Here is a 27344-nt window from a genome sequence, read left to right on the forward strand (position 1 = left end):
TATTTGTATTTTAGGGAAGGGGTCTACAGGGTATTCAGGATCTTACTACTAAATTGGACTCGTACTGATCCGCCAGTTTACAAGCTCCCAAGGGCTGGGATTACAGGCGCATAGTATCATGTCCAGTCTCAGCATGCCCCAGGGGTGGGGCTGGCACAGCAGGCCTGGGAATTGAACCCCCAGCCCCTGAGCCTCCTTGTAGGCACTTTAATCCACTGAGCTATTTGGCCACCCAAGAATATATTCTTTTAGGGAAGCTTCTCAATTTAAGAGTCCCCATTGGAGAAACACTGTTGCTATATTCTTATAGCAACAGTGTATACAAATACCCTTAAGCAGAAACCCTGAGAACAGTGGTCCATGTGCATTAGAGGCCAAATCACTCAGTATCAGGACCCCAGCTCCAAGCATACTGCGCTGAGCCACTCTGAGCTGGGGCTGGAAGGGCCCAAAGCTGTCTGGGGGACCAGTAACAAGGCCCATCCCCAAAACCAGGGACTCTTATCAGAAACTTTGGTGGCTTTAGATTCAGTAACAGCTTACACACTATCCTTTACCCAAAGTTCTAGTAAAACCTCTCCTTAAGTTCTCTGACCCAGGGAAATAATTCCAAGTTTGAGAGCTTAGAAACCTGGAATCTAGGCCCAGCACTGATCTTGCTAAGGGCTCAGTGAACTTCTCTGCCTCAAGTCCTTCTGATATGATGTATTTAATTGGGGGAGAAAACAAATAACAACAGGGGCTGGGGAAATGGCTCAGTGGAATAAGTGCTTCCCTGGCAAGTGCAAGGGTCTGAGTTCAATCCCTGGTTCCACCAAAAAACAACAAAAAAACAAACAAACAAACAAAAAAAACCCCAACAACAACAAACTGCTGAAGGTCCCACAAAAACTCTGTTTATATGGTATAATTAGCTAATTATAAACCAGACTTTTAGGGCTGGTGAGATAGCTCAGTGGTCTAAGAATCTGCTTAGGCAAGTGCAGGGGCTGAGGCTCTGGCCCACGCTGAGCCAGTGAGGAGTCCAGGCATGGTGATTCACACCTGTAATCCCAGCACTGGGGAGGCTGAAAATAGGAGGATCACTATTCAAGCCACGTAGTGAGACCCTATACCAAATACATAAAAATAAATACACCTGACTTTTCCCACTCCCAGGTCTCAGGATCTGAGCTCCTGCAGTCAGGCACTGGTCTTTTCAACTGGACCATCTGCTGCCAAAAGGGTCTAGGGCTGGTGGGTTACCGGTTCCAGTTTTCAGTGGATGTCTGGGCCCTGGCATGAATGATTTTCACTGCTATTTAACCAGGCAGGCCTGAGTATCCTCGAGCCTCAGCTTGGATTTTCTTTTGCTGGACCTCTCTCAATCTTACCTAACACTGTCTTGAGACCTAGGCTAAGAATATTTTCCTCTAACAATTATCCTATGGCTCCATTTTTGCCCCTGCAGGCAAATGGAGACAAAGTGTTGAGTAAGGTAGTCCCGGATGTGGGCAAGATGTTCCGGTTGGAGGTAGTAGTGGACCAGCCCATGGACAGGCTCTATGAAGAGCTTGTGGATCGCATAGAGGCAATGGGAGAGTGGAACCCAAACGTCAAGGAGGTCAAGGTAAGTGCATCCACATGTGGACAGCAGGGCCAAAAGAACAGTCTGAAAGGCAGGCCAGTGAAGGCCCCATACTATGGCTGGGTCCTAACTCAGCCCGGGTAATGGAGTGATCTGGTTTCCCTATGACTTGGCAGGTCCTGCAGAAGATTGGAAGAGACACCATCATAACCCATGAGCTGGCTGCAGAAGCAGCAGGGAACTTGGTGGGGCCCCGAGACTTTGTGAGCGTGCGCTATGCCAAGCGCAGAGGCTCCACCTGTGTGATGGCGGGCATAGCCACCCACTTCGGGGAAATGCCCGAGCAGAAAGGCATCATCAGGTGAGACTGGCAGCAGACCAGGACCTTTTTCCACACAGGCATATGCATTCAAGTCTCTCATGGGCAGAGTCCCCAGCTCCAAGAAATGGGTCCTGGGTCCCACCCTCAGTTTTCTTTTATAAAACATTTCCCTTTTTCTGGTGGGGTGTGGTGTCACATGCCTCTAATCCCAGCAGGAACTGGGATGCATCTATTCCTGGCCCCCTGCCATCTACCAACAAAGGGGCCCAGCAGCAGACTCCAGGTTCCCCTCTAGCTACACCATTTACTGGAGAGCTGGTAACCATGCCAACCATCGTTATGTTCACTGGCAAAGGGGACTTCCAATGAGATTTGGAAAAAGGATAAGGTGCTCCAGAAATGTGGCAGGAATGAATCATATAGAACTCTGAATTGTCCTCCTGACCTGCTTTCCATTCATCCACCAGAGCTGAGCAGGGACCCACTTGCATGGTGCTTCATCCGCTGGCTGGGAGCCCTGAAAAGACCAAACTCACCTGGCTGCTCAGCATTGACCTCAAGGTGAGAGGCATGGTTGGTAGAGGCAGTGAGGAAAACAGGCTGGACCCCTCACACCACCAGCCAGATTGTCTCCAGCAGGGATCCACACAGGCAGGGTGGTGGGTAGGGGTGCTAAGTGGCTACTCAAGCCTGCAGTGGCTCCCTGAGCAGGCACATCACATCTCAAGTCTGTGGATCATTCCAGAAGGAAGGATGCTCAGGAGTCACTTTCATCCCAGCATCAGGAAGCTGTATGCCAGCCTCAACTGTGCTGCAAGACCCTGTAAAAAAAAAAAAAAAAAGGAAAACAAAAAAAAGAACAGCTGGGTGTGGTGTCACAAACTTGTAACATCAGCATCAGGAGGCAGAGGCAGGAAGATTGTAGTGAGTTTGAGGCCAGCTTGAGCGATATAGTGAATTCAAGGACAGCCTAAATTAGGAAGTGAGACTCTGTCTCAAAGAAATTTAGGCCCTGAAATCTTAGTATAAGAGATGTAAATGTAGATTGCTCAAGGTCATATAGCTGTGAAGAGAGCTGTTTTAAGAGTCAATCCTAAGGGCTGGCCAAATAGCTCAGCAGATCAAAGCATCTGCTTAGGCAGACCCAGCTGCTGGGGTTGAATCCCTGGTGTGCCACTGGTCCAGCCCCTGCCCTGGGGGTGTGCATTGAGACTGGGCATGTTGGTGCACCACTGTAGTCCCAGCATCTGATGTACTATGTAGTGAGACCCTGTAGATCCTTATTTAAAAAAAAAAAAAAAATGTCTGTGCTTTTGACACCATTGTGACCTTTGAGAAATGTAGCCCATGATCCTGGTCAACTCCAAGGCTGCACCCATAAACAGAGCTGGAAGACCACACCCCAGACAGCCCATGTCTGTGACAGGCACAGAGGTGTCCATAGTAGAGCAGACCAGTGGCAGACACATTCTTCTCTCTCCCACTCCAGGGGTGGCTGCCAAAGACTATCATCAACCAGGTCTTGTCACAGACACAGATGGATTTTGCCAACCACCTGCGCAGGCACCTAGAGTCCAGCCCCACAGCTGAAACCCACGGTTAAACACCAGCCTGCTGTCCCCACCGAGCCTTTGGAGCTAACCCACGTGTGCATCAGGGGCGCCCGGCTGGAAGCCTGCAAGTCTAAAATCATCACCTGCAGATGGAGGGTGGGAGTTTGGGTGTGATAGGGCTGGAACTATTAACAAAGTTAGCACCAAGAAAACAGCAAGAAGGCTCTTAGACAAAGAGGAAGACTTCTCACTTAACCTACAGAGTAGCTCTGAACATAGGCTAAGCTCTGAAGACACTGGTTACCAAATTTTCTGGGCCAAAATTTTCTGTTACCAAATTATATGCTCAATTAAAACCATCTTTCAAATGCTAGTGACTGGTACAGGGGTGCTAAAGGCAGGAACTGGGCTCAAGAGCTCCTCTTCCTGCACGCAGGGTTCATTACTTCTTCTACAAGCACCAGTCAGAATAAAGTCATAATTAATGCAAGAACTTCAGTCTGTCCTTGTTTTTAAAAAAAGTTATTTTTTAAAAATCAGCCTAACAGGGGCTGGGGAGAGCTCAGTAGAATAAGCGCTTGCCTGGCATGTGCAAGGTCCCGAGTTCAATCCCCGGTTCTGCCAAAAAAAAAAAAGAAAAATCAGCCTAATAGAGTACACCCTCATCCTAGAAAAAAATTTAGTTAAACTAAACCTGATTAAAAGAAAATACTGCAGATTTATATTATTTAATTATTTAGAAAGTTACCAGAATCTTTCATAAAATAATTAATTTTTGTGATAAGCATAAACCTAAATCCGTTAAGGAACTATGCAACTGGCTGATTAATGAGCCCCCAAGAGGATTATAGCTGCAGCCTTTTATCTACCTAATTCTTTTTTTTTTTTTGGTGGTACCAGGGATTGAACTCAGGACCCTGAACTTGCAAGGCAAGCACTTATTCTACTGAGCTATCTCCTCAGGCTTATCTACCTAATTAAAAGGATAGTACTAAATGAGATAATAAACCATACTAAGATAAAGTTAACATGTTTATTTATGATGCCAAATAGTACAGAATTACACAGCTGACAATTTGGTTCAGAGCTGCCAACTTCTCCGCTTGCACAACTAAAACTGTAGTATTTGAGGTGTGGAAGTGGCTGGAAGAGGGGTAATATGGTAACAGTAAGTTCCCTTTTCTACAATACAGAGAAGTTATGCTTTAAAAATAGAATTGGAGCTAGGTGTGATAGTGCATGCTGCAGTTCTAGCGCTCAGGAGGCTGAGGCAGGAAGACTGAGTATTTAAGGCCAGCCTCAGCTACACCACGAGTTCAAGGCCAGCATGGATACACAGCAACTGTCTCAAAATACACACAACACATTCTGCTACATTTAAGAAGGATAAAAAAATCAATTACACCTGAAGCTTTTCCATTTTTGTCTTAATGGCTCTGATGACTTGCACCACTTGGAAATAGGGTCCTAGCTTATTTATTAAACAAAATAGCAGCAGCAGAAACCATGGTATTTATTGAGTTATTGTAATTTAAAATAAAAGCAGAATATTTATTGTAACTTACTATTTCTTGGTCTGTTTTTACCCTAGGGATCACTGTCCCTCCTCCTGAGGGAGGGTAGCCACGGGGGGGAGGTGCTTCCACAGCAGTTACAGACCCCCTCAAAGAGAAGCTGTGTGCTTAAAGGCTGCAAGGCAACACACATGCTAGGGCAAGGAGATGGGCTAAGGAGGGGGTTTTCAGCCAAAACCATGGCTTTAGGCTGGGTCTTAATTTGTTCCTTCAAACTATGTAACTGTAACTGTCTTCTTGATGTGTGGGGAGATATTTTCCCACTTGTTTACTTTTACATTTGAATAAAACAAGTTGTCACTGACAGTCTGATTACGGAAAGTATATAGAATTAGATGAAAAATAGCTATTCTCTGAGCTCTTCAGACTTTATTGATGCAGGAGTATGGAAGCATTCTCTCTTGAACATAAAGTATTAACAAGAAAATCACTCTTTGGCTTGGGAGATAGCTCAGCAGTCTAAGCACCTGCCTGGCAAGGGTAAGGACTGGAGTTCAGTCCCTGATACTGCATGTTATGCAGGCCCCAGAACACTGGGTGCACCGTGCCAGCCACTGAAACCAGGCAAGGAGGTGCACACCTGTAATACTGTGCCGGGGAGGCTGAAACAGGAGATCAAGACAAGTCTGAGTTACAGAGTGAGACTTTGTTCCAAATAAAATAACCACTCTTTCTGTAACCCCTAATTTATGAAGGTCCAATACATGTACATAAAGCTAATTTTATACAATGCCACCTTTCTTGGAGTTCTTCACATGGATGATCTAGCAGTTTTTGAAATGGGTCGGTGAGTAGTTCAGGCTAGCCTTAAACTCAAGGCAATCCTCCTGCCTCAGCCTCCTGAATACTGGGATTACAGATATACACCACTATGCCCAGCCAAGTCTGTCTTCTAAGATCAGTCCATGCATTAAGGGGTGTCTAGAATCTGACAGGTTGAATCCTCAGCCTACAATCATATTGTTTATTTTCCTGTTCAGATGTGAATAGGACAAGAGCCTGGTGTGGTGATATACATGTGTAATCCCAGCATCCAGGAGGCTGAGGCAAGAGGATCACCACGAGTTTGAAGTCAGCCTGACTATATAATTCATTTAAGGTTAACCTGAGCTACATAGCAAGGCTCTGTCTTCTAAAATGAAACAGAACAAAACTGAAATGGACAAAGTTGAGTCTGGACAATTCATTAAAAGGCAAATAAAATTGTCAATACTACTGTGTTATGATGCCAAAATCTGTTTGAACTTGAATTTTTCCACAAAAATAAGCTATGCAGCAAAGCCACAGGCATGATATGTATTGATTTTGTATCACCTGTTACATTGCTCTGCTTAATGACCTGGTAGGCAGTGGCATGCAGGGTCTTCGAGCAACTCTGGGGGTCTGCATCTGCCACCAGATTTGTGGATTTAAGAAGGGAGATGGGAAACTGGAAAGAGAGCCTTTTTTTTTTTGTTTTTTTGTGGCCAGCTCAGTCCACCCTGGGGGTGGGGCTGGCACAGCATGTGGTACAGGGAATCAAACCTTGATCCCTGCAGGCTTGCTAAGCTATCTTGTTGGACAGAAAGAGATCCCAAAACAAGCTTACTCTTCTGATTTTTAGGATTCTGGAAACCCTACTTGTTTCCCTTGGGCAGTACTGGAGGCTGAGCTTGGGGTCTTGCATAAACTGTAGAAGCGCTTCCCCCCTGGGCGACATCCCCAGTCCTAGAAACCACACCTTGATCACCTGTTCCAAGGGCAAAACACAGGGCAGGAAAGCAGCCTGTGCATGTCAATACCACATCAAAGGAAGAGCTGAGAAAAACCATTTGCCTTTAAAAATATTTTTTTTAATGTATTTGGCTGTTATAGTCTCACTACACAGCTTGGACACACAGTGATCCTCCTGTTTTCAGCCTCCTCAGTGCTGGGATTACAGGCACGTGCCACTACACCCGCTGGACTCAGCCCACCATTGGGGCAGGGCTGGTGTGGCATGTGTACCAGGATAGAATTGCCATGGTCCCTGCGCTTGCCTAAGCAGGCACTTTAGTCTGCTGAGCTATCTCACTGCCCAAATTCTTGAGATTCCAATTTTCATAGGGCACCAGTGAGAACAAAGCAACAAAGAGGGCAGGGACACACAGATGTGGACATGGACTATAGACCTGAAACCTGTCTTTTCTTCCAGGCAGGCTCCCCCTCCTCATTCTACCCACATTTCTCACACTGCCACTGAGGGAAAATCAGTTTGAGAGAAACCAAGTACCACACAAACCTTGGGGCAAATTTTATTTGGAGAAGAGTTCTAATTCTGCTAAGGCAGAGCCAAGTCTCTTTCACAATTACAGTTCTAGAGACCAAGTCATTTCAGACTCCAGGGTTCAAATGTGTTTCAAAGTCAGCAGACAAACCCACACCAAAAGAAAGCTGCTCTGAGATGGGCTGAGCCATACTGTCAGTTTCAGTTCTCAGAAACAGCCTCACTCCGCATGGAGATCAGGCAGGATGGAGGCAATGACTGTGGAAGGAAATGTCTTTTACATACATTAGCTCTGTGACCAGAGTATTCATTCTTTAGAAAATGCAGTAGGGTAACAAGTGCCTGCTGGCAGAGATGGGAGGCAGCACCAGTTTCACAGGAAGTTTTTGGGGTCCTGGGGTCAGCAGTTGTTGGTGTATGGCACATAAAATAAGAGTGTGGCAGGGTGGGGAGGGAGTGTTGGGCACCGCTGCCCGGCCCTTGACTGGCTCAAGGAGCGCTGTGCTCTGCAGTGTCTTTGGGAGGATATTTGAGAGTTCAAAGACAAAAGCCCCAGTCCTATTCTCCAGAAAGTTCACGTGTGGAAAATGCTCAGCCTAGTCAGGGCTCCCAAGGGGGACTGCGCCGCCCATCTACTTCCGTCTCCACATGGTACAGGACATCAGCCAGTGTGTGCTCCACCACAGCGCCCCAGCCCATGTCACTCATCTGCAGGGGACAGAAGGGGGCAGAGTTAGCAGGCGCAGTGGGAGGGGACGCAGACCGCAGGCTGCTAGCACTACTCACAGGGTGGTAGGTGAGATCCTTGGGTGGGTATTTGAAGCATGGTCCAAAGTTAATGGAAACCTGGAGTCATTCAGTTCAGGAAGACATGGAAAAAAAAATGAAAAATTAATCTAATACATGAAAATTTCCACTTTAAAGGTAGCTATGATGCTCAAGATACAAATGCAACAAATGAGATATGTATTACTATTGCTAAAAGTGGTTGAAATCCTAAACCCATCAAGAACTGGGGAAAAAAAAGAGCATTACTTTCTTTTTTTTTTTAAATTTTATTTATTTATTTATTTGTGTGTGTGTGTGGCCAGCTCAGCCCACCAGGGGGCGGGGCTGGCTGGCATGTGGTGCTGGGGGATTGAACCACGGTCCCTGTGCTTTGCTAAGCTTGTTCTAAGTAGGTGCTTTAGACCACTGAGCCATCTCACCAGCTCCCCCCCCTTTTTTTTTTGAGATAAGATCTCACTATATTGGGGCTGGAGAGATAACTCAGTAGAATAAGTGCCTGCCTGGCAAGCACAGGGTCCTGAGTTCAATCTCTGGTACCACCAAAAAAAAAAAAAAATATCTCACTATGTAGGTAAGGCTGGCCTTGAACTCACTATGTAGCCCACTAGTTTCAAACTTACAGCAATCTTTCTGCCTCAGCCTCCTGAGTGCTAGGATCACAGATATGCACTACTATGCCTGGCTTTGGATCATGTTCTTTAAAAAACAATCTATGGGGCTGGGGAGATAGCTTAGTGGAGTAAGTGCTTGCCCGGCAAGCACAAGGTCCGGAGTTCAATCCCTGGTACCAAAAAAACAAACAAAAAAATATGTAACCACTAACAGCCCCTAATAACAGCAGGTCACCATACCTGCAACTCTTGCAGGAATTGCATGCACGCACACGTGCACACACACACAAACATACATGTACTTTGAAACCTGTGAAAGGTATGTATAGTCTGACCTGGACAAAGACCACCCCAATGCGTTTGAAGGAAAAGCACATGCACGCTAATTGCATAGTCTATATCCAAGAATCTACTTTCTAAAACCCCAGGAAACAGTAACTGGACAAGGGCAGCAGAGTCCCATGGACTCTGGAGCAGTTCAGGTTTATTTCCAGAGCTCAATAGCTTTTCAGCACAATCCACACAAATTTTTTGTGGTTTTTTGAGTCAGGGTTTCACTATGCAGTTCAGGCTGGCCTTGAACTTGTGGCAATACCCCTACCTTAGTCTCCCATTTGCTCAGAACACAGTCATACGCTATGTTACAGGATGGAACACAGATGGGATACATACCGTGCAGCTCTTGTACAATGAGATAGCTGGAAAGTAAACTCCCTCAAAAATATCTTTGTAAGCCACACCTTGATTGACACCATTTTTATAAAATATTATCTGAAAAATTAAAATTCAGAATTTTAAAAAAGAACAAACAGACGAACTCACTTGGAAAACATATAAGAAATGTTGCTTACACACTAAAAATAAGTGTATTTCAAGAATAGTACAGTATTTATGTAGTAACTGTGCCTTAAATTTACATGAATCTGCCTTCCTTTCCTTCCCTCCCTCCTTTTTTCCTTCTATTTTTAAATTTTTTTTATTTTTTGCATTTTAGGGAAGGATCTACAGGGTGTTCAGGATTGTAGTGATCTGCCTATTTACAGCCTCCCAAGAGCTGGGATTACAGGCACACACCACCACACCCAGTCTCAGGTGCCATCTCAGCATGCCCCAGGGGTGGGGCAGGCAAGGCAGGCCCGGGGATCAAACCCCCAGCCCTTGCATCTGCTTTAATCTGCTGAGCTATTCTGCTGGACCTTTTTCTTCCCTTTTAAGACAGATTTTCACTATGTAGCCCAGGCTGGGCCTTGCCCAGTGATCCTTCTACCTCAGCCTCCCAAGTGCTGGGATTATAGGTATGCAGCACCACACCTGGCTACATGATACTTTTGATTTCTCCAAGTAAAGTTAATGTAAACATGTACTAACCCAGTGGACTTCAGCATTTTCATTTGCTTTCTGAACTCCTATGTCACATATACCAAACTGTTCTATGTTAGATTTTATTAGGTCCTATTTTACCTAAAATCCCTGGGAAATATATCTATAGAAGCTTATTTTATTTATTTTGGTGGAACAGGGGATTGAATGCAGACCCTTGTCCTTGCCAGGGAAGCACTTATTCTACTGAGCCATCTCCCCAGCCCCTTATTTTTTCTATTCTTTTTCCTGTCATCAAATTCTCATTTGATTTCTTAATTTTTTTTATAGTTTCTATTATCCCAGAGAAAGCCACTGCATTTTTATTCATTTTGTGTGGGGGGTGGTGGGGGTACTGAGAATTAAAGCCAAAGCCTTCACACTGGGCTCACCCCCAGCCCTTTCCATTTTTTCTGTTTTGCTGAATTGCCCAGGCTAGCCTCCAACTTGCAATCCTAATGCCTCACCTTCCCCAACTGCTCTGACAAGAGTGTACCATGACCACACCTGGCAGGACACAGCATTTTTACACAAAGGCGTTCTGAGCTCTCTCCAGAAAGTTTTGCCTTCCTTATTTCCTTCCCCTTAGGCTTTGGTCAACCTCCTGGGATGGTGCTGTGAGCTTGGGCAGGCTCGTCCCCTGCTCAGGGACAGGCAGGAGGCATTCAGGGCACAGGAGTCGCCATAGCCCACCCTTGCCACTGGGTCACACCATGAGGCCCCTCCCCAGGCATACAGCTCCCTCTTCATTAGGCACGACCCTGGGTCATGGATGAGGACAGTGGATCTGTCTGGCCTTTTTTCAACAGAGTGCTCACAACAGACATCATCCCCAAGAGTAGCAGTGCCAGGCACCCCGGAGGAGCTGTGGCTGGCAGTGCTCCTGAGCACTGACCATCCTCCCCTGGGTTGCACTCTCCCTGCTCTCATCATTTCCCTGCATGCAGTTCTGAGCATTTCTAACCATGGCTCACTCACCTCACTGTGGGGCGTCTGCTTCAGGCTCTTCTCGGCTTTATCCACAAAATCTTTCTCTTCAAAATATAAGTAACTCTTGAACTTTATCAAAGCCTTGAAAACCGAGAGCAAAAAGAGGCACACTGAAGCACCAGCTGCATGCTGGAAATAACCAAGGCAGACTCACACAAACTGCACCCAGTCCTTGCGCCCCACAACAGAAGTCAGAAATCCATGGTGTGGGTTTTGATCAGATTTTGAACTAGTGTGGGCCTAGTTCTGGGCACTACGGGTGGAACCTAGGGCCGCTCACATGCCAGGTAATGATTCCAACCCTGCCACATCCCTTCATCCCTGCCCTTTCTTTTTCTTTTATTTTGAGACAGGCTCTCATTAAGTTGTCTATGCTGCCCTCAAACTGTGCCTTCTGCCTCAGTCTCCTGAGTAGCTAAGACAACAAGTGTCTATCACCACATTTGGTTTACTTTGTACTTCTTAAAAAATACTAGCTATCCATATTTGTTAAACATTTTTAAAAGGTGCTTAGTAAGAAAATTTGTAAGGAAATACATATAAGCAGATGTTCTCACCATAACAAAAATCTCCATAAAAAAAGGCTAAAGTATGCCAGGGATATATAGCTCAGTGGCTCAGTAGCATAAACACCTGCATGGGTAAGTGCAAGGTCCGGAGTTTGATCCCTGGTACAAAAAAAAAAAAAAAAAAAAAAAAAAGACACTAGAAAGAAACACTTGTCTGAGAGGCTAAAGTAGCTTGGTGTGGTTTGCACACCTGTCATCCTAGTACTTAGGGGGCTGAGGCAGGAAGACTGACACAAGTTCAAGGCCAGCCTGGCCAGCCTAAACTACTCTCTTAAAAAAAAGAGGCTAAATTAATGCATACTTTTTAAATAATCTTAGTGGAAGAAATAACGATTATCCAGAACTTAAACCTAAAGCCCCACACTATGGATACCATTTCTACTCTGCTAGCTTCACGTTTCTCCCACAGCTGACTGCTGGGCCCATGTAGCTCTGTATTCCCAAGGAATGTACAACATCCAGTACATTTTAAAAATTGAACTTCTTGGTAGACACATGTAATAGGCTTATATTTAAAAAAGCTCACAAGACATACAATCACATAAGGTTTTTTTTGTTGTTGTTTTGTTTTTTTGGCTGGCTCAGGATGCCTTAAGGGCAGATCTGGTGAGGCATGAGGGTCTGGAGATCAAACCACAGTATCCTGAGCCTGACTGCATTCACTTCAGCAGGCACTTAAAACAACTGAGCTAATGGGCAGGCCCCCTATATAATCACATAAAATGGAGAGCATCTCTCTGCATCCTCACATCTCGCAGCTTGCTTACTTTACAAAGTGAACCATGGCTCCAGCGCACCTGAGCGCTCCCAGAGAAGCTAAAGTACACACAGCACTGGGGACTCCAAAGTGAGGAACATGCACCAAAAGCACATGCCAGACAGACAGACAAAGAACCACACGTGGCAAAAACGTTCTGCACGTGTTGCTTCCCACCTTAAGTATTGCAGTCAGCTATATACACTAGAAGTCACTTATATTAGTACATATGTAGTTTTTGAACAGATCCATAGTATTCTACCTTGTTAACAAATTAAAAATAGTCTAAATAAAAAGTAAAAATTTTAAATTAATTAATTTATCTATTTTTGGCTGGGACTATAGACACATGCCACCACACCAGGTAAAAGCTAATGCATTTAAAGACCTTTGCTTGCCTCCCCAGGTGGCCACAGGCGCTGCCTCCGCACCACCAGGATCTATGGGGTGCTTGTCATGGCCCTGATGGCAGGGCTCAGGCTGAGAATCAAGTATCTGGTGCACTTCATAAGACAAGAACTGGATTGCTCCTTTTCTGACAAATTTAGAGGGCATCCACTACCCAATTTATTCATTTGTATGCATATTTCTCAGTGGCAGTGCTGGGGGCTGACCCCAGGGCCATATGCATGCTAGGCAAAAGCCCTCCATTGAGCTCCTAAAGAGACACCCTTCGAAGCCTCAGCACCTGGACACTGGCACCACACAAAGTACCACACACAGGTAAGTGGCAGAGTTCAAAGAGAGATCTCTGTAGATGGGCATTCGGTTTTCATTACAGACACAACAGAAAGCCAGTGGAGACAGGCTGACAAATGGTGCTGCAAAGCGTGGGAGCCCTGTGGAAAAAAAGAACCTTGACTTCCACTGCACAAAAACTAATTCAAAAAAAAAACTAATTCAAGGTAAATCAGAAAACCAACATGTAAAAGCTAAACATAGGCTTCCTTTGCTTTTTTCTTTTTAAGACATGGTCTTACTAGTCTTACTATGTAGTTCAGATTGGCCTTCAACTTACTATGCATATGTTGCCCATAGTAATTTTCCTGAGTTCAGCTATATGCCACCATGCCTGGCTAAGTGTGGTAAATTAAATTTCACAACAATTAAAACTGGGGTGAACCAGAAGGCACTATTAAGAAAATGAATAGATGAGTGGGCTGGCCAGATAGCTCAGCAGATTAAAGCACCTGCTTAGGCAGACACAGGGACTGGAGATCTAGGCTTGGTGTGTCATGCTGGCCCTGCCCCTGGGGTGTGCAGAGATGTGATTGAGACTGGGGGTGGTGGCTCAAGCCTGTAATCCCAGCACATGGGAGGCTGAAAACAGGAGGATCACTACGAGTCCAATCTGTGTAGTGACACCCAGTAGACCCTACACTAAATACATTAAAAAAAAAAAAAAAAAATACAAGGTTAAGGGCAGGGAGAGCACTCAGTGGCCTAAGTGCCTCTCTGGCAAGCATAAGGTCCTGATTTTGATCTCCAGTACCACAGAAATAAATAAACAAGGTTGAATCCTAGCTAATGAAATACATCCTGAAGGGGTGGAAACATACTCATTTTTGCCAATTTTTCTGCAGTACATAAAAAGGATGAATGGGCAGATAGGTGGAAAAAGAGATCTAAACATGTCAATGGTAAAACCTAGGTGAGGGGTATTTGGGCACTGACTTACATGCTTTCAATTCTCACTGTCTGAAAATGTACCAAACAGGATGTGAACAGGAGAAGAGCTTCAGGTGGGCAGTGTTCCTAGCACCTAGGCCAAGGCTCAGGGCTGGCTGCAAGACCTTTACAGTGACCACAAAGGAAGGACACTCACCTTGTCTTTGTAAGTATCAGGCAGGGACTTGGCTGTCTCTGTGTCTTCAGGAAGGTTGATATAAAATCCCAGGACATCACCCTGTCCGTAGCCAGAAGAATAGTGTTTGCCAATGGACTGGTGAAATTTGGTTCCCTTTTTGCTCCGCCAAGAATAGCTAAATTTATCGTAACCTAAGGGAGCTTGAAGGTTACCTATCCCAATAAAAAGATACATAAATTAGACAATTGCACATCAACTCTGGTTTCCTAAAGCAAAGAGATTCTACTGCTTTTTATTACATATTTTTTGGTAATTTTACAATTCTCACAAGTATTCCAAAAACTGCAAACCAACAAACCCTTCAGACACAGAATTTTATGCCCCAGTCAGGTTAAGGCCAATTCCTATGATGTGCACAGTAGGGTTCCAGCTTACCTAAGGGCTGAGACCATCCCAGCCTGGCAGCGGTATCCGGTGGCATCTCATCCACAGTGATTTCAAAATACCAGGCGCCTTTCCGCACCCCATGGGAGGCCCGCACCATGGAATAGCCCTTCTCTCCCACCACGGTCAGCCGGTCATCAGAGATCTTCAGCTGGGGAGCTACAGTGAAGGAGATTCAGAGGCTGAAACTCACCTGAGACACTTGGAAATACAGCCCTGATGCTCCAGTCAGACAGCACAAAAAATCAGAATATTAATTCAGGGGTCTAAAAATACTAAGATAAGATACTGACAGAAAGGAGATACCTGAGCAATCGTTGAAAAAGATGTGGTATTTTTACACGATAGAGTATTATTCAGCTATTAAGAATGATAAACTTGAAGCTTTTATATTGAAGTGGATGCCACTTGATCATATACTCATAAGTGAAATAAACCAGACACACATGTGTAAAAAAAAAAAAAAAAAAAAAAAAAAAAAAAAAAAAAAAAAAAAAAAAAAAAAGAAAGAGAAAGAAAAAAGAAAGGAGAGGGCCTGTGAGGCAGCTCAGCAGCCTAAAGCACCTGCTTAAGCAAGCTTAGGCAAAGCGCAGGGACTGTGTGGTTCAATCCCCAGCGCCACAAGCCATGCCAGTGCCCCGCCTCCGGTAGGCTGAGCCAGCCACAAGAAAAAAAAAAAAAAAAAAGGAGAAGGGAAGAAAGCTGTTAGATGATCTAGTTTTTATTAAATGCAATTACATTTAGATGACAGGTAAAAATTAACTGCACTGCATATGCATAGTCCTTCAATTTTTTTTTTCTTTTGTATTTTTGTGAAGGGTCTATAGGGTCTCACTATGTACTATGTAGATCAGACTCAGAGTGATCTGCCTATGTTCAGCCTCCCAAAAAGCTGGGAATGTAGGCATGTACCACCACGCCCAGCCTCAATCACTGACTCAGCACACCTGGGGGGTGGGACAGGCATGGCAGGCCAGGGATTGAACCCTGGCCACTGTGTCTGCCCAAGCAGGCACTTTAATGGTGTGTTTTTTGAGAGAGAATTTCAATATGTAGCTTAGGCTAGCTTCAAACTCACTACGTTGTCTAGGCTGGCCTCAAACTTGTGGCAATACCTCTGCCTCAGCCTTCTTTTTTTTTTTTTTTTTTTCTTTTTTGGCGGAACCGGGGATTGAACTCAGGCCCTTGCGCTTATTCTACTGAGCCATCTCCCCAGCCCCTGCCTCAGTCTTCTAAGTGCAACTGTTGGGATTATAGGTGTGTACTATCATACCTGGTCCTATAAAATTTTTATTTTATAATAATTTCAAGCTTTAAAGAGCAGTATAAGCTGGGCATGGTGGCACACATTTATAATCCCAGCACTCAAGAGGCTGAGGCAGGAGGATTACTGTGAATTTGAGGCCAGCCTGAACTGCATAGTAAGGCCATGTATCAAAAAAACAAACAAACAAAAAGGCAGTTGTAGGGGAACATTCCTATAGTCCCAGCTACTTGGGAGACTAAGGCACAAGGAGTAGGCCAACCAGCCTAGATAATATAATGAGATTCCATTTATAAAACAAAGGTAGAGTCCTTACATGTCCTTTAGTCAGCTTCCCTTAGGGTTACTTACAACCATAACAGAAGAGACAGCTCAGTGGACTAAGCACCTGCTTACACAAGCACAGGGACTGGGTTTTGATTCCCAGCTACCACTTGCTGTGCTGACCCCGCCCCCAGGCGTGCTGAGCCAGCCACTGAGACTAGCACGGTGGCCACGTGCCTGCAATCCCAGTGCTGGGGAGGCTGAAAACAGGAGGATCACCATAAGTCCGAGCTGCATAGTGAGACCCTGTACCAAATACATTTAAAAAAAAAAAAATCAAAACTAGCTAATTATCCAGGTAGAATGGCATATTCCTGCCATCCTAGCATTCTGGGAGGCTGAGGCAGGTGCAGAACCTTGTTTCAGATAAAAAAATAAGAAAAAATGGCTGGAAATAGCTCAGTGTGAAGGGGCTGAGTTCATTCTCCAGCACAAAACAAAACAAATTAAAACAAAACATACACAAATCCAGAAAACTTCCACTTAAAAAAATCGTGAGAGCTCAGGACTTCAAAGCTAGCCTAGGCAAAAAAAATGAGATTTTATATAAAAAACAAACAAAAAACTCCCTCCAAAATTACAGAAAAGCTGGGGAAATGGCTCAGTGTCAAAAGCACAGAAGTCAAGAAAATGGAGGAAAGATGTAAGAAACGCTGGGATGAAAGAAGTGCAGCAGATGACCCAAGGCCCTCAAACAAAGCCAAGCAACCGCCTGCGTCACTCTCTAACTTCCAAAATACTAGCTACACGCCACATCCACACTGAGCAATGACAATACCCAGAGTATATATCTTCTTTTGTTTTGAGACAAGAACTCACTATGTAGCCCAGATTGATTTCAGACTTGGCAATTCTCTTGCCTCAGCCTCCCGAGCGCTGGGAGTATAGCTGCCATACTCAGCCAGATCTTAATTTCTAAATATCACTTTTCAATTAAAAAAAAAAAAAAAAATTCTGGCTTTCATGAAAAATTAGTAACAAAAAATAAATAAATAAATAAATAAATAAATAAATAAATGTATCTTGTGATACTACAATGTAAGTACTTAAAAAAAGTGAGGCTCACAAAAATATGTGTCTACACTTATATAAATAATCAATTAAAAAGGAAAAAGAAAAGAAAAATTGGAAAAATAATAAAGACAAACACCACAGTAACAATTATTTAAAGCAAGATCCACAAATGAGCACTGAATCAGTAAACAAAACTTTATGGAGAGATAGGCTATATGGATGGTCTCAAAGTATTTTCCTCAAGATGGTTACTAACTGTAAATGGAAAAGTGTAACTTTATACTAGAGAAGTCAGCAGAAGCACCTTAACTAAGTCATCAGAGTCAACATAATCAGTAAGACATCATCATCACAAGTCCTAGGAGAAGGGCTAGGGAGATGGCTCAGCAGAGTAAGTACCTCCCTGGCAAGCACGAGGGCCCAAGTTCAATCCCTGGTTCTGCAAAAACAAACAAAAAAACACCCTACGAGACTCCTTCCTATGTTATTCTTCCCAAAACTTTATAATTTCAGTGTAATCATGAGAAGTCATACAAGGTAAGCAATTAATAAACATAAAAAAGTACCACTGTCATGAAAACTAAGCAATGGCTGAAGGACAAATAATTAAATACAGGGGGAAAAAAAGATGGGTCTGTCTGGCCAGGCCATGTGTCACATACCTGTAATCCCAGCACTCAGGAGGCTGAGGCAGGAGGACTGCTGTACCTTTGAGGCCAGCCTGGGCTATACAGTGAGTGTAAGGCCAGCCTGCACTACAGAGCAAGACCCTGTCCAAAAAACTACAGAAAGGCAAATAAAAGATGTTCTTGAAAACTTACTTAAAAATTTTAATTTTGTCAATATAGGTTGAGTATCCCTTATATAAAATACTAGCAGTATTTTATTTTATTTTTGCGGAACCGGGGATTGAACTCAGGCCCTTGTGTTTGCCAGGCAAGCATTTATTCTACTAAGCCATCTCCCCGGTCCCTCTAGCAGTATTTTAGATTTAAGAGTTTTAGATTTTAGAATACTTATGTAGACCACTTGGGTGTAAATCCCTAATATAAAATCCTAACAGGGCTGGCAAGATAACTCAGCAGAATAAGCACCTGCTCAGGACTAGGGTTTGATCCCTGGCACCACATGCTGAGCTAGCCCCTGCGCATGGTGGTGCACACCTGTAATCCCAGCACCGGGGAGGATGAAAACAGGAGGATCACTAAGTCTGAGCTGTGTAGGAAGACCCTATACCAAACACATAAATAAATAAATAAAAACAATAAAAAAATAAAAATCCTAAATCTCAACTGCTATGAAATCCCAATGTTTTTCTCTTTGTATGTAGTATGGGGGCTGGAACTCAGGCCTCCACATTAAGCTACAAGCCCCGTGGCTTTTATTTTGAGACAGGGTCTTGCTAAATTGCCCAGAACAGGCTTGAATTCACAATCCTCCTACCTCAGCTGCCCCAAGTGCTGATATTACAGGTGGGTGCCACCATGCCCAGATGAAACCGAAACCTTCTGAGCATCATTTGGCACTCAAAGGGATTTGGGTTTCAAAGCATTTCAGATTTTCCGATTGGGGATGATCACCCTGTAGTACCAATGTAATAGTATTGACCAGTATTGATCTCCTGGTTTTGATTAACTGTACTATGATTATATAAAATGTTATCTTTAATGGACACTTATGTAATATTTGAGACAAACAAAATCACAGCATCATATGTGTGTTGGTGACAAAAATAAAGCTGTTTTGATGATAAAAAAAAAATGTTATCATGAGAAGCTTGATATTGAAAGTCTCTGGGTATATCACTTTTGGAACTTTACTGTGTTAAACTATATATACATATATATATACAATGGCTTAGAATTTATAGGAAGAACACAGAGATGGAATTTATCTCTTGCATAGTCACAATCTGGCTAGAGGGCTGGGAGTGGCAACAGACTAAGATGTGTGTGTAATCCTAGGCCAGGCAAAGAGGAGGCCAGTTTAAAGTCACCTTGGTCTATGTGATTACTGACACTGCATACCTCGGTCATGCAGGGCTAATAAAACCCGTTCATATAGGCAGGCTCTGTAGAGGTCTCCAGGAATGGGCTTTCCTGCCCAGCAGTCGAGTTCCAGCTTCTCAGGGTCAGGGGCATGTGGATCTGGCTCAGCTAGGATGTACCGGTAGCCATCTTTGTTAAATGGGTGTTCCAAGGGATAGCCGTGAGGGGGGAGGCGTTGAGCAGAAAACAAAGGGTCACTGCAAAGAGGAAAAAATAAAATCAAGAGACTCAGACTCCCTCTAGCTGAACCACATTCTACTGTGTAAGAAAAGCCTCTGATTTATTAGATTTCAGCTGGAAGACATGCTATTCTTAAATATTTTCCGTAATTCAGACCACCCTGCCCCCTGCAGGCGACACAGGGAAATGAGCACATTAAGCTTTCTGGGCAAAGCAATCTGGGTTAAAAGTAGTTTTTGTAGACACTGAGAAGTAACCAACTACTCCTGGTAAGATACTCTGTGCACGAAATAGAGCCAGTACACACTAGAAGAGAAAGGGAGAAGTGGAATGAGGGTATTTAGGCTTCTTTCCTTCAGTGTATTCATTATTAGAAACTAATAAACAAGAGGTCAAAGATAGCACTCATTACCTACTGCCAGCCTAAGCAAAAAATAACCCAGATTTTATCACCTGAGTATAAAACAAAGACAACAGGAGCTTCCAAGACAGGAAAGGTAGGAAGTTAAAAAGGTGGTGTTCAGTAGGTAATCCTCCCTTCTATCTCACCTATTCTTTTTCAGGATACCTTGGAACTCATGCCCCAGGCTTATCCAAAGGATGCTGGCCTAGAATCTTTTTTGTACTAGCAAATTCATAAACTAGGATACCATTCCTGGGTAATTTTGCCCTTGAAAGTGCTCATGGGCTGAGTGTGTTGGTACACACCTATAACTGTAGCACTCAGGACACTAAAGCAGGAGGATCACTACAAGTTTAAGACCAACCTTGGGTACACAGTAAATTCAAGGCAGCCTAAACTACACAGTCAGACTTTGTCTCAAAAAAAAAAAAAAAAAAAAACAGCTAATACATGGTGGGCATGATGGTGTAGGTCCATAATCCAGCATTTCAGAGGCTGAGACAGGCAGATTATTGCGAGCTCAAGGCCTGTCTGGGCCAAATAGTGAGACCCTGACTCAAGAAACAAACAAAAATGAAGGAAGGAAGGAAGGAAGGAAGGAAGGAAGGAAAGAAAAAGGAAGGAAGGGAGGGGCCTGATAGCTTCAGACACTAGAGTAATGATGGTGAACCTTTAAGAGCTTTCAATGATAACAAACAGCCCGCTGAGGCACATGTGCCATTGGTTCACCACCACTGCACAGTACTCAAGAATATGTTCTCCTCTAGTGGACTTTGCTGGCACCATACATGCAAACCCTGGGGCTTGGGGTGGCATTCTCCCCACCTCCGGGCCTTCTTGGTGGTCCCTGTGGTTCCGCCATCCTGCTGTTTGCGCTTAGCTCCTCTTCCTTTCCCACTGCTTCCTGCTGTGATTCCCCCTTTTAAGAGAAGGCAGATGACTTTCAATGAACTGTGATAAAAGCACCTTGTGGACACTGAAACTGTGAGGAGGGACATACCCGATGTGCATTTGTGTGACACCACAAGATTTCCTTCTCAAAGGCATCAAGGGTCAAACGTCACCCTGACTCTGAGCATCTGCTGAATGTGAACGTCTCACAGTCAGAACACTGGGCTCCCACAGCAGGCACAAAAGCAGCTGGAGGTCATGAAATCTGTTACAGCTTTCCTTTTCTAAGGAGCCACACCCACTAGTCTCCAGACTGAGGGTGTGACACAAATGCATCCATACTCCTTGGAGCAAACACCAACCAGGTCAAAACAAACATCTACAATGAAAACACCTCACTGGAGGTCCATGCTTACTTGCTTGAACCACACAGTGGAGCCCACAAACATAATAAAGGCACAGAATCTGCTAAAGCACTTAACTTGAAGATCCAACGAGACAAAAGTACATCAGACATGGAAAACAAAAACCGAAGTGCTAAAAAGGTGTTTCTCTCCAGTGCGGCTAGTATCCATCATGGTCATATGTGGGGCAAGTGAGAAAGGCTTTCAATTTAGGAGGCAAATTTTGATTCCATGTACATTTTCCAGTACAACATTTATTAAGGGTGTGCCAGCACATCAAATTCAAGTGAAATTAATCTGGCTTGTGGAATTAAGGGCAAAATAATATCAATAGACCATATGTGTATATATATATATATATATATATATATATATATATGCTCTGTACTGAAGCCAAAAGAAATAGTACTTTGTGTATTTCTGAAATATGCACTCCTCCCCTTCAAGAAATCACCCCTCAACTGCAGGAAAACACCTTTCCACAAACAATTGCATAGAACAGTGTATGTACATGTGGGCCAAGCTTGGAAACCATCAGCAATGCTGCTGCAATAAGAAGGATCAAGACATTTGGGGGAGGTCATATTCTGCATACACAGGACCAGAATTTTGCAGTTTCTTTCTATGAACACATCACATATATTCCTGTTTCTCATGAAAGACTTAACATTACAGTGCTGAAGTGCTTTTTTTTTTGATACTGGGGATTGAATTCAGGCCCTTGTGTATGCCCTGAAGTGCTATTATTTATTACAAAAATAATTACTTTTTGGTGTGATATTAGGGATTAAACACATGCTAGAACCTTACACATGCTAGGCAAGCGCTCTATCACTGAGGTGTCTATTTTCAGCCTTCATTAATTTTTTTTTTTTTTTTTTTACTGTCATTTCCATCTAGACGTTTTAGAACCATCCTGAGCAGAACAAGCAATACTAAGGAGACTGCTGGTCATGTTAGGCAGAATATGACAACATATAAGCTTTTAATTACTAACATTAAACTGGAACTACCATTTCATAGTAAATGCTATTGCCACCGCTTTCACAATGCTTTAAAATTATTTCATTTTAGCTTCTACCACAACTCAGCAAAAAGCATTTTCCAAGCCACAAAATACTTAAGTCTGAGAGGCTGAAAGAAGACAGAGGAGGAATTCACCTCCAAAAGTGGCTCCACCTGTAAGAACAGAAGTGGCACCATGTATTTGTCAAGTTGTAACAATTACAAAGGAAAATGTGGTGTAAAAAGATAAATAATACACTTAGATATTTCCAACCCATCTCAGATGAACTGTGGAAAAGATTAAAGTATTGAGACACTTCCACTTCAAAGACAAGCCAAGGGTGCCATGTGCCAATGGAAATGCTAGCCTGGACTCCTGGCTAACCTGGCACATGTTAAGTTATCATTAGTAATGAGTGGCATTTCTTGTTAGATGCATTTCCAAACCGAAAAGTATATGGCCAGCAGGTGATCCATACAGAAATGTTTAAGTTTTAGGGCAAGAAAAATTAGAACACAGACAGAGAAGCTTGTTAAGTAACAGGTAAATTACACAAAGAGTGGAGAGCAACTGAATCTTTCTAATCCGTTATAAAAATGAAAATGGGAAGTCTGTATAAACACTGTAAGTCTAACCTTAAATTGCACCTTGTATTTACACTAAATCTCTCTCACTTAAGACTAAAGCATGTTCCCGCAAGCAGGCGTAGGGGCCAGGGGTTTGATCCCTGGGCCCTGCCATGCCAGCCCCGCCCCTGGGGCATGCTGAGACAGCAATTAAGACTGGGCATGGTGGCAGGTGCCTGTAATCCCAGCTCCTGAGAGGCTGTAAATAGGTGGATCAATACAAGTCTAATCTAGTAGTATTAATGAGACCCTGAACAACCTGTAGACCCTTCCCTAAAATTAAAAAAAAAAAAAATTAATTAATAATAATAATAAAGAAAATAAAGTGGCCGGGGAGATGGCTCAGTTGAATAAGTGCTTCCCTGGCAAGAACAAGGGCCTGAGTTCAATCCCTGGTTCCGCCAAAAAAAAAAAAAAAAAAAGACTAAAGTGTGTTGCAAAGTGACAATAATTCTTCTATATTACCATCTGTCAAATTCTTGAGTTTTAAACTTTAAAGCACTAATATCCAAGTGAAGGGACCACTTAAAGAATGTCCAATTCTACACATACATGGTTACAACAACTTACAAATATTTCAGCAATCAGACATATAAATACTTACCATTTAGATTCCCACTAGTAGATACAGCACTGCTTTGTTTTTGGTTGTCATAAGCAGGACCAATGTTACTAAGATCCTGAAAGGAAAAAATTCTAAGTAAAAAAGGAGGCTAAACCACATAGATGTGGCATGCCTGTGGTCCCAGTACTCTGGGAGGTTGAGTCTACACCATGCAAGAAAGGCCTTCATAAAACAAAATGTAAAATAAGCATTTGCCTGGAAAGTGCAAGGGCCTGAGTTTAGTCCCCGGTTCCGCCAAAAACAAACAAACAAACAAAAAACCACCACCAACAAAAAAAAGCAAAGGGCCTGCACTCAATTCCTAACATAGCACAGGGAAAAAAGAAAAGAAAGAGCCTAAGCTCCACTGACTCTGCTCCTAGGGGAGCAGTGGCCTAGGGCAGATCTTCTTTCACAAGAGATAGAAAGCTGAATTTCTGTAGGAAATCTCAAATTTTCAAAGATGACATATCAGCCTGCAGTCCCAGCTACTTGGGAGATTGAGGCAGAGAATTATTTAGGCACAGGAGCTTGAAGCCAGGCATGTCAACATACTGAGACCCTGACTGGGAAAAAAAAAAAAAAAAAAAATCAAATCAAATCAAACACTTTGATTTGGCAGGTGTGAACACCTGACCTTTTTTTGTGGTACTGGGGACTGAACCTAGGGCCTCTGCACTGACCTATACCCTCAGCCCTTTTTTAAATTTTAAATTTAATGTTCAGATATGGTCTCACTAAATCACTAAGTTGCTTAGGCTGGGTTGAAACTTGTGATCCTTCTGCCTCAGCCTCAGACAAGTCTGTTCCACCATGCCCAGCTAGATCTGTCCTTCTTAGTTGCCAAGTGTGACCCCTGCCACTGAACAAGAATAAAAATTTTCTTTTTCTTGTTATGCTACATAAGCAACACAAACTCTTCTCCCCAACAGCTTTGTCTTCATAAGAAAATATTTGTGTGTGTGTGTGTGTGTGTGTGTGTGTGTGTGGCCGGCTCAGGCCCGCTCCCAGGGCTGGTGGCATGTGGTGCTGGCAATCAAACCACAGTCCCTGTGTTAGCCTAAGCTTGCCTAAACAGGCGCTTTAGACCGCTCAGCTATCAAGCTGGCCCCATAAGAACATTTTTAAGAGCAAAATTTAAGAAGGCAGAAAGATTAAACATAATTTGGAACCAAATATTTATACAAATGAGGAAACTTAACATTAAAAGAGGGCTGGTGAGATGGCTCGGTGGTCTAAAGCACGTACTTAGAACAAGCTTAGCAAAGCACAGGGACCACGGTTCAATCCCCCAGCACCACATGCCAGCCAGCCCCGCCCCCTGGTGGACTGAGCAGGCCACATACACACACACACACACACACACACACACACAAATAAATAAAAATTAAAAAAAAACATTAAAAGAAATCATTTGTGAAAATCCTTAACATTTTGGGGAAGAGCCAAAACTAAAACACTAGCTTCCTAATTCAACATATTCTTCCCATACACATCAATACACACTAACCTGGAAACCACCATATCATGGCACCAAATATACAAACGTAAACATAATCTAATATCCCTAAATGCCTTAAAGTGAAAAAGACAATATGAAGCATATTAATGTACCTGATCCAAAAGCCCAAATTTGGGATAATCTTCTTCGGGATCTTTACTCCCTGGATCGGGGTGCTCCTTTACCAAGAATACATCTCTTTCTTTACTCTAAAAGGAAACAGCATCTCAACACTAATGAAAATCTTATACTTAGAAGTATAGAACAGATGATCACCAACTCTAAAAGTGCATTCTTCAGTGTAATCAAAGACAGTGTAATTAGAAAACTAATATGTGACTATTATGGCCCACATCTAGATATCCCCCCAAAGCCTAACGTGCTCATAGGGGGTCTCTTGGGAGGTGACTGGATCAAGGGTGTGTGGATTAGTCTACAGCTGCGTTTATTCCTGGGTGTGATACCCGGAGGCGAAGCCTGGTAGAAAGTGGTGGGTCCCATGGAGGTGGCCTGGCAGGCCTTCTGCCTACCATGCCATGAGCTTTTCTCCTCTGCCATGCCACTCTGCACTGGAGCCAGCCAGCTGTGGACTGAAACCTCTAGACTCAGCCAAATAAACCTTTCCTTCTTAAACTGGTGGGTGTCAGGTATTTTGTGTCCCAACAACAAGAACGTGACTGTGACAATGATCATCAAGAATTTAAAACAAAAGAGAAACAGAGAGGCTGTAACTACAATCATCTCTCTTTTCATCCTACATATATAGGCACTGATAGTTGGCTGTTGACTTCTCTCTTGATGTTCCTAAATGCTTTGTGTGTGTGTGTGTGTGTGTGTGTGTGTGTGTCTTTTCCTTTTTTGTTTTATTTTTTTGTTGGTACTAGGGATTGAACTTGGAACCTTATACCTGCCAGGCAGGAAGTTATGCTGCCGAACTATATCCCTGGCCCTTGTTTTATCTTTTTGAGATAGGATCTCACTATGTAGTGCAGGCTGCCCTTGAACTCACTTATATAACTCAGGCTGACCTTAGTGATTCTCCTGCCTCAGCCTCTTCAAGGCTCAGAGGGATTACAGATCTGTGCCACCATGCTGAGCTTTTGTTTTTTTAAGACTGTCTTTTGTATGTAGTTCTGGGGCTGAACTCACTATGTAGCCTAGACTGGCCTTAAACTCCAAGTGATCCTCCTGCCTCATCATCTGTAAGTTCTGGCATAATATAGGCATATGCCAACATGCCTGGTTCTCATTTGTTTTAAATGCTTTTTTCTTTTTTGTATTTTTTAGGAAGGGAAGGGCCTTTTTCTTTAAAAGTATATTTGGTACAGGGTCTCACTACACAGCTCTGATTCATAGTGATCCTCCTGTTTGTAGCCTCCCCAGCGCTGGGATTAGATGCATACACCACCACGCCTGGTCTAGTGGCTGGTTCAGTGCAGTGCACCTGTAGGTGGAGCCAGCATGGCATGTGGTGCTGGGGTTTAAATCCCCGTTCCTATACGTGCCTAAGTAGGCACTTAGTCCATTGGGCTACATGTCACTTTTTTTAAATCAAAGAAAATGCTTATTCTGTTGCTTTTTTTGAGATCGGGTCTTACTATGTAATTCTGGCTGGATCTGGACTCTGGGCAATCCTGTTGCCTCAGTCTCCTGAATGGGATTACAAGTGGGTACTACCATACCTGTTTTATTTTTCTTGTGCGATTAGGGTTCTGTTTAGAAAGTCCTTGCCTATGCTTGTGCTGTCAAAGAATTTTACCTATTTATCTTTCAGCAGATTCAATATCTGTTTTTTTGTTTTTGTGGTACTGGGGACTGAACTTGGGACCCTGTGCTTGCCAGGCAGGTGCATATGCCGCTGAGCTATATCCCCAGCCCTGTTTTGATGTATAAACGTGATTTGTGGTTCTGGGAAACGAACCCATGTCTTTGCCTGTGCTAAGCACCCATTCTATCACTGAGCTATATCCTCCCTGCCCCACTTCTAAATTCAGTACTTACAAAGTGCAACGGCTAAAGATTTCTGTGTATAAAACTAGTGTGGGTATAAATGGTGCTTGCTGAAAATGTATAACTCACTGAATCTGTGTATGAAAACTACTAAATTTGTATCTTATACTCTGAAAGATTCAAATAAAATTATTTCATTTTCTAGTCATCACATTATTTCATGCTGAGCCTACATAGCATCTAATTATTAAAAAGAACAGTTTTCTAAATGTCAAGACTAATCAAATTCAGTCTACTTACCATTGTTTTGACAATGTTATTTGGCCAAGTCATCTTTCCAGGTCTCTGTCTGGTGGTCATACACTCCCAATATTTGTCAATAAAGGGTATAATATCCTAGTGTTTAAAATATAATACAGTAAATACATTAAAATATTTTAAGACTAAAATAAAATATATAGCTACTTTCAAAGGTTTGGTCACAAAGAAAGAAAATAAAGGTCTTAGAAATCAAAAGAGAAGGGGCCAGGGAGATGGCTCAG

At 43.2% G+C, this 27344-nt stretch overlaps 2 protein-coding genes across 5 annotated transcripts in view; one reads left to right on the forward strand and one right to left on the reverse strand.

Annotated features, from left to right (window-relative positions):
* Positions 1–3749, forward strand: part of Star (steroidogenic acute regulatory protein) — a 5529-nt gene extending 1780 nt beyond the window's left edge. Inside the window, exons 4-7 of the mRNA XM_004637289.2 lie at positions 1451–1609; positions 1744–1928; positions 2357–2450; positions 3379–3749. Coding sequence (XP_004637346.1) covers positions 1451–1609; positions 1744–1928; positions 2357–2450; positions 3379–3492 — 552 coding nt within the window. The 3' untranslated portion in view covers positions 3493–3749. The remainder of the gene's footprint in view (positions 1–1450; positions 1610–1743; positions 1929–2356; positions 2451–3378) is intronic.
* A 3515-nt stretch (positions 3750–7264) lies between these two features.
* The window catches only part of Ash2l (ASH2 like histone lysine methyltransferase complex subunit), a 29454-nt gene continuing 9374 nt past the window's right edge, over positions 7265–27344 (reverse strand). For 2 of the 4 annotated variants that reach the window (XM_023722005.1, XM_023722006.1), the window contains exons 6-17: positions 27103–27198; positions 24966–25061; positions 23352–23427; positions 22277–22294; positions 20646–20739; positions 19217–19434; positions 14579–14746; positions 14162–14355; positions 10999–11091; positions 9334–9432; positions 8048–8107; positions 7265–7969 (exon numbers count right to left, since the gene is read on the reverse strand). In XM_023722005.1, the coding sequence (XP_023577773.1) occupies positions 7862–7969; positions 8048–8107; positions 9334–9432; positions 10999–11091; positions 14162–14355; positions 14579–14746; positions 19217–19434; positions 20646–20739; positions 22277–22294; positions 23352–23427; positions 24966–25061; positions 27103–27198 (1320 nt within the window). In that variant the 3' untranslated portion in view covers positions 7265–7861. The remainder of the gene's footprint in view (positions 7970–8047; positions 8108–9333; positions 9433–10998; positions 11092–14161; positions 14356–14578; positions 14747–19216; positions 19435–20645; positions 20740–22276; positions 22295–23351; positions 23428–24965; positions 25062–27102; positions 27199–27344) is intronic. The other 2 variants (XM_004637256.2, XM_023722007.1) reach the window with 2 other exon arrangements.

This window comes from Octodon degus, unplaced genomic scaffold (genome assembly GCF_000260255.1).
Source record: "Octodon degus isolate 3935 unplaced genomic scaffold, OctDeg1.0 scaffold00088, whole genome shotgun sequence".
Taxonomy (NCBI): domain Eukaryota; kingdom Metazoa; phylum Chordata; class Mammalia; order Rodentia; family Octodontidae; genus Octodon; species Octodon degus.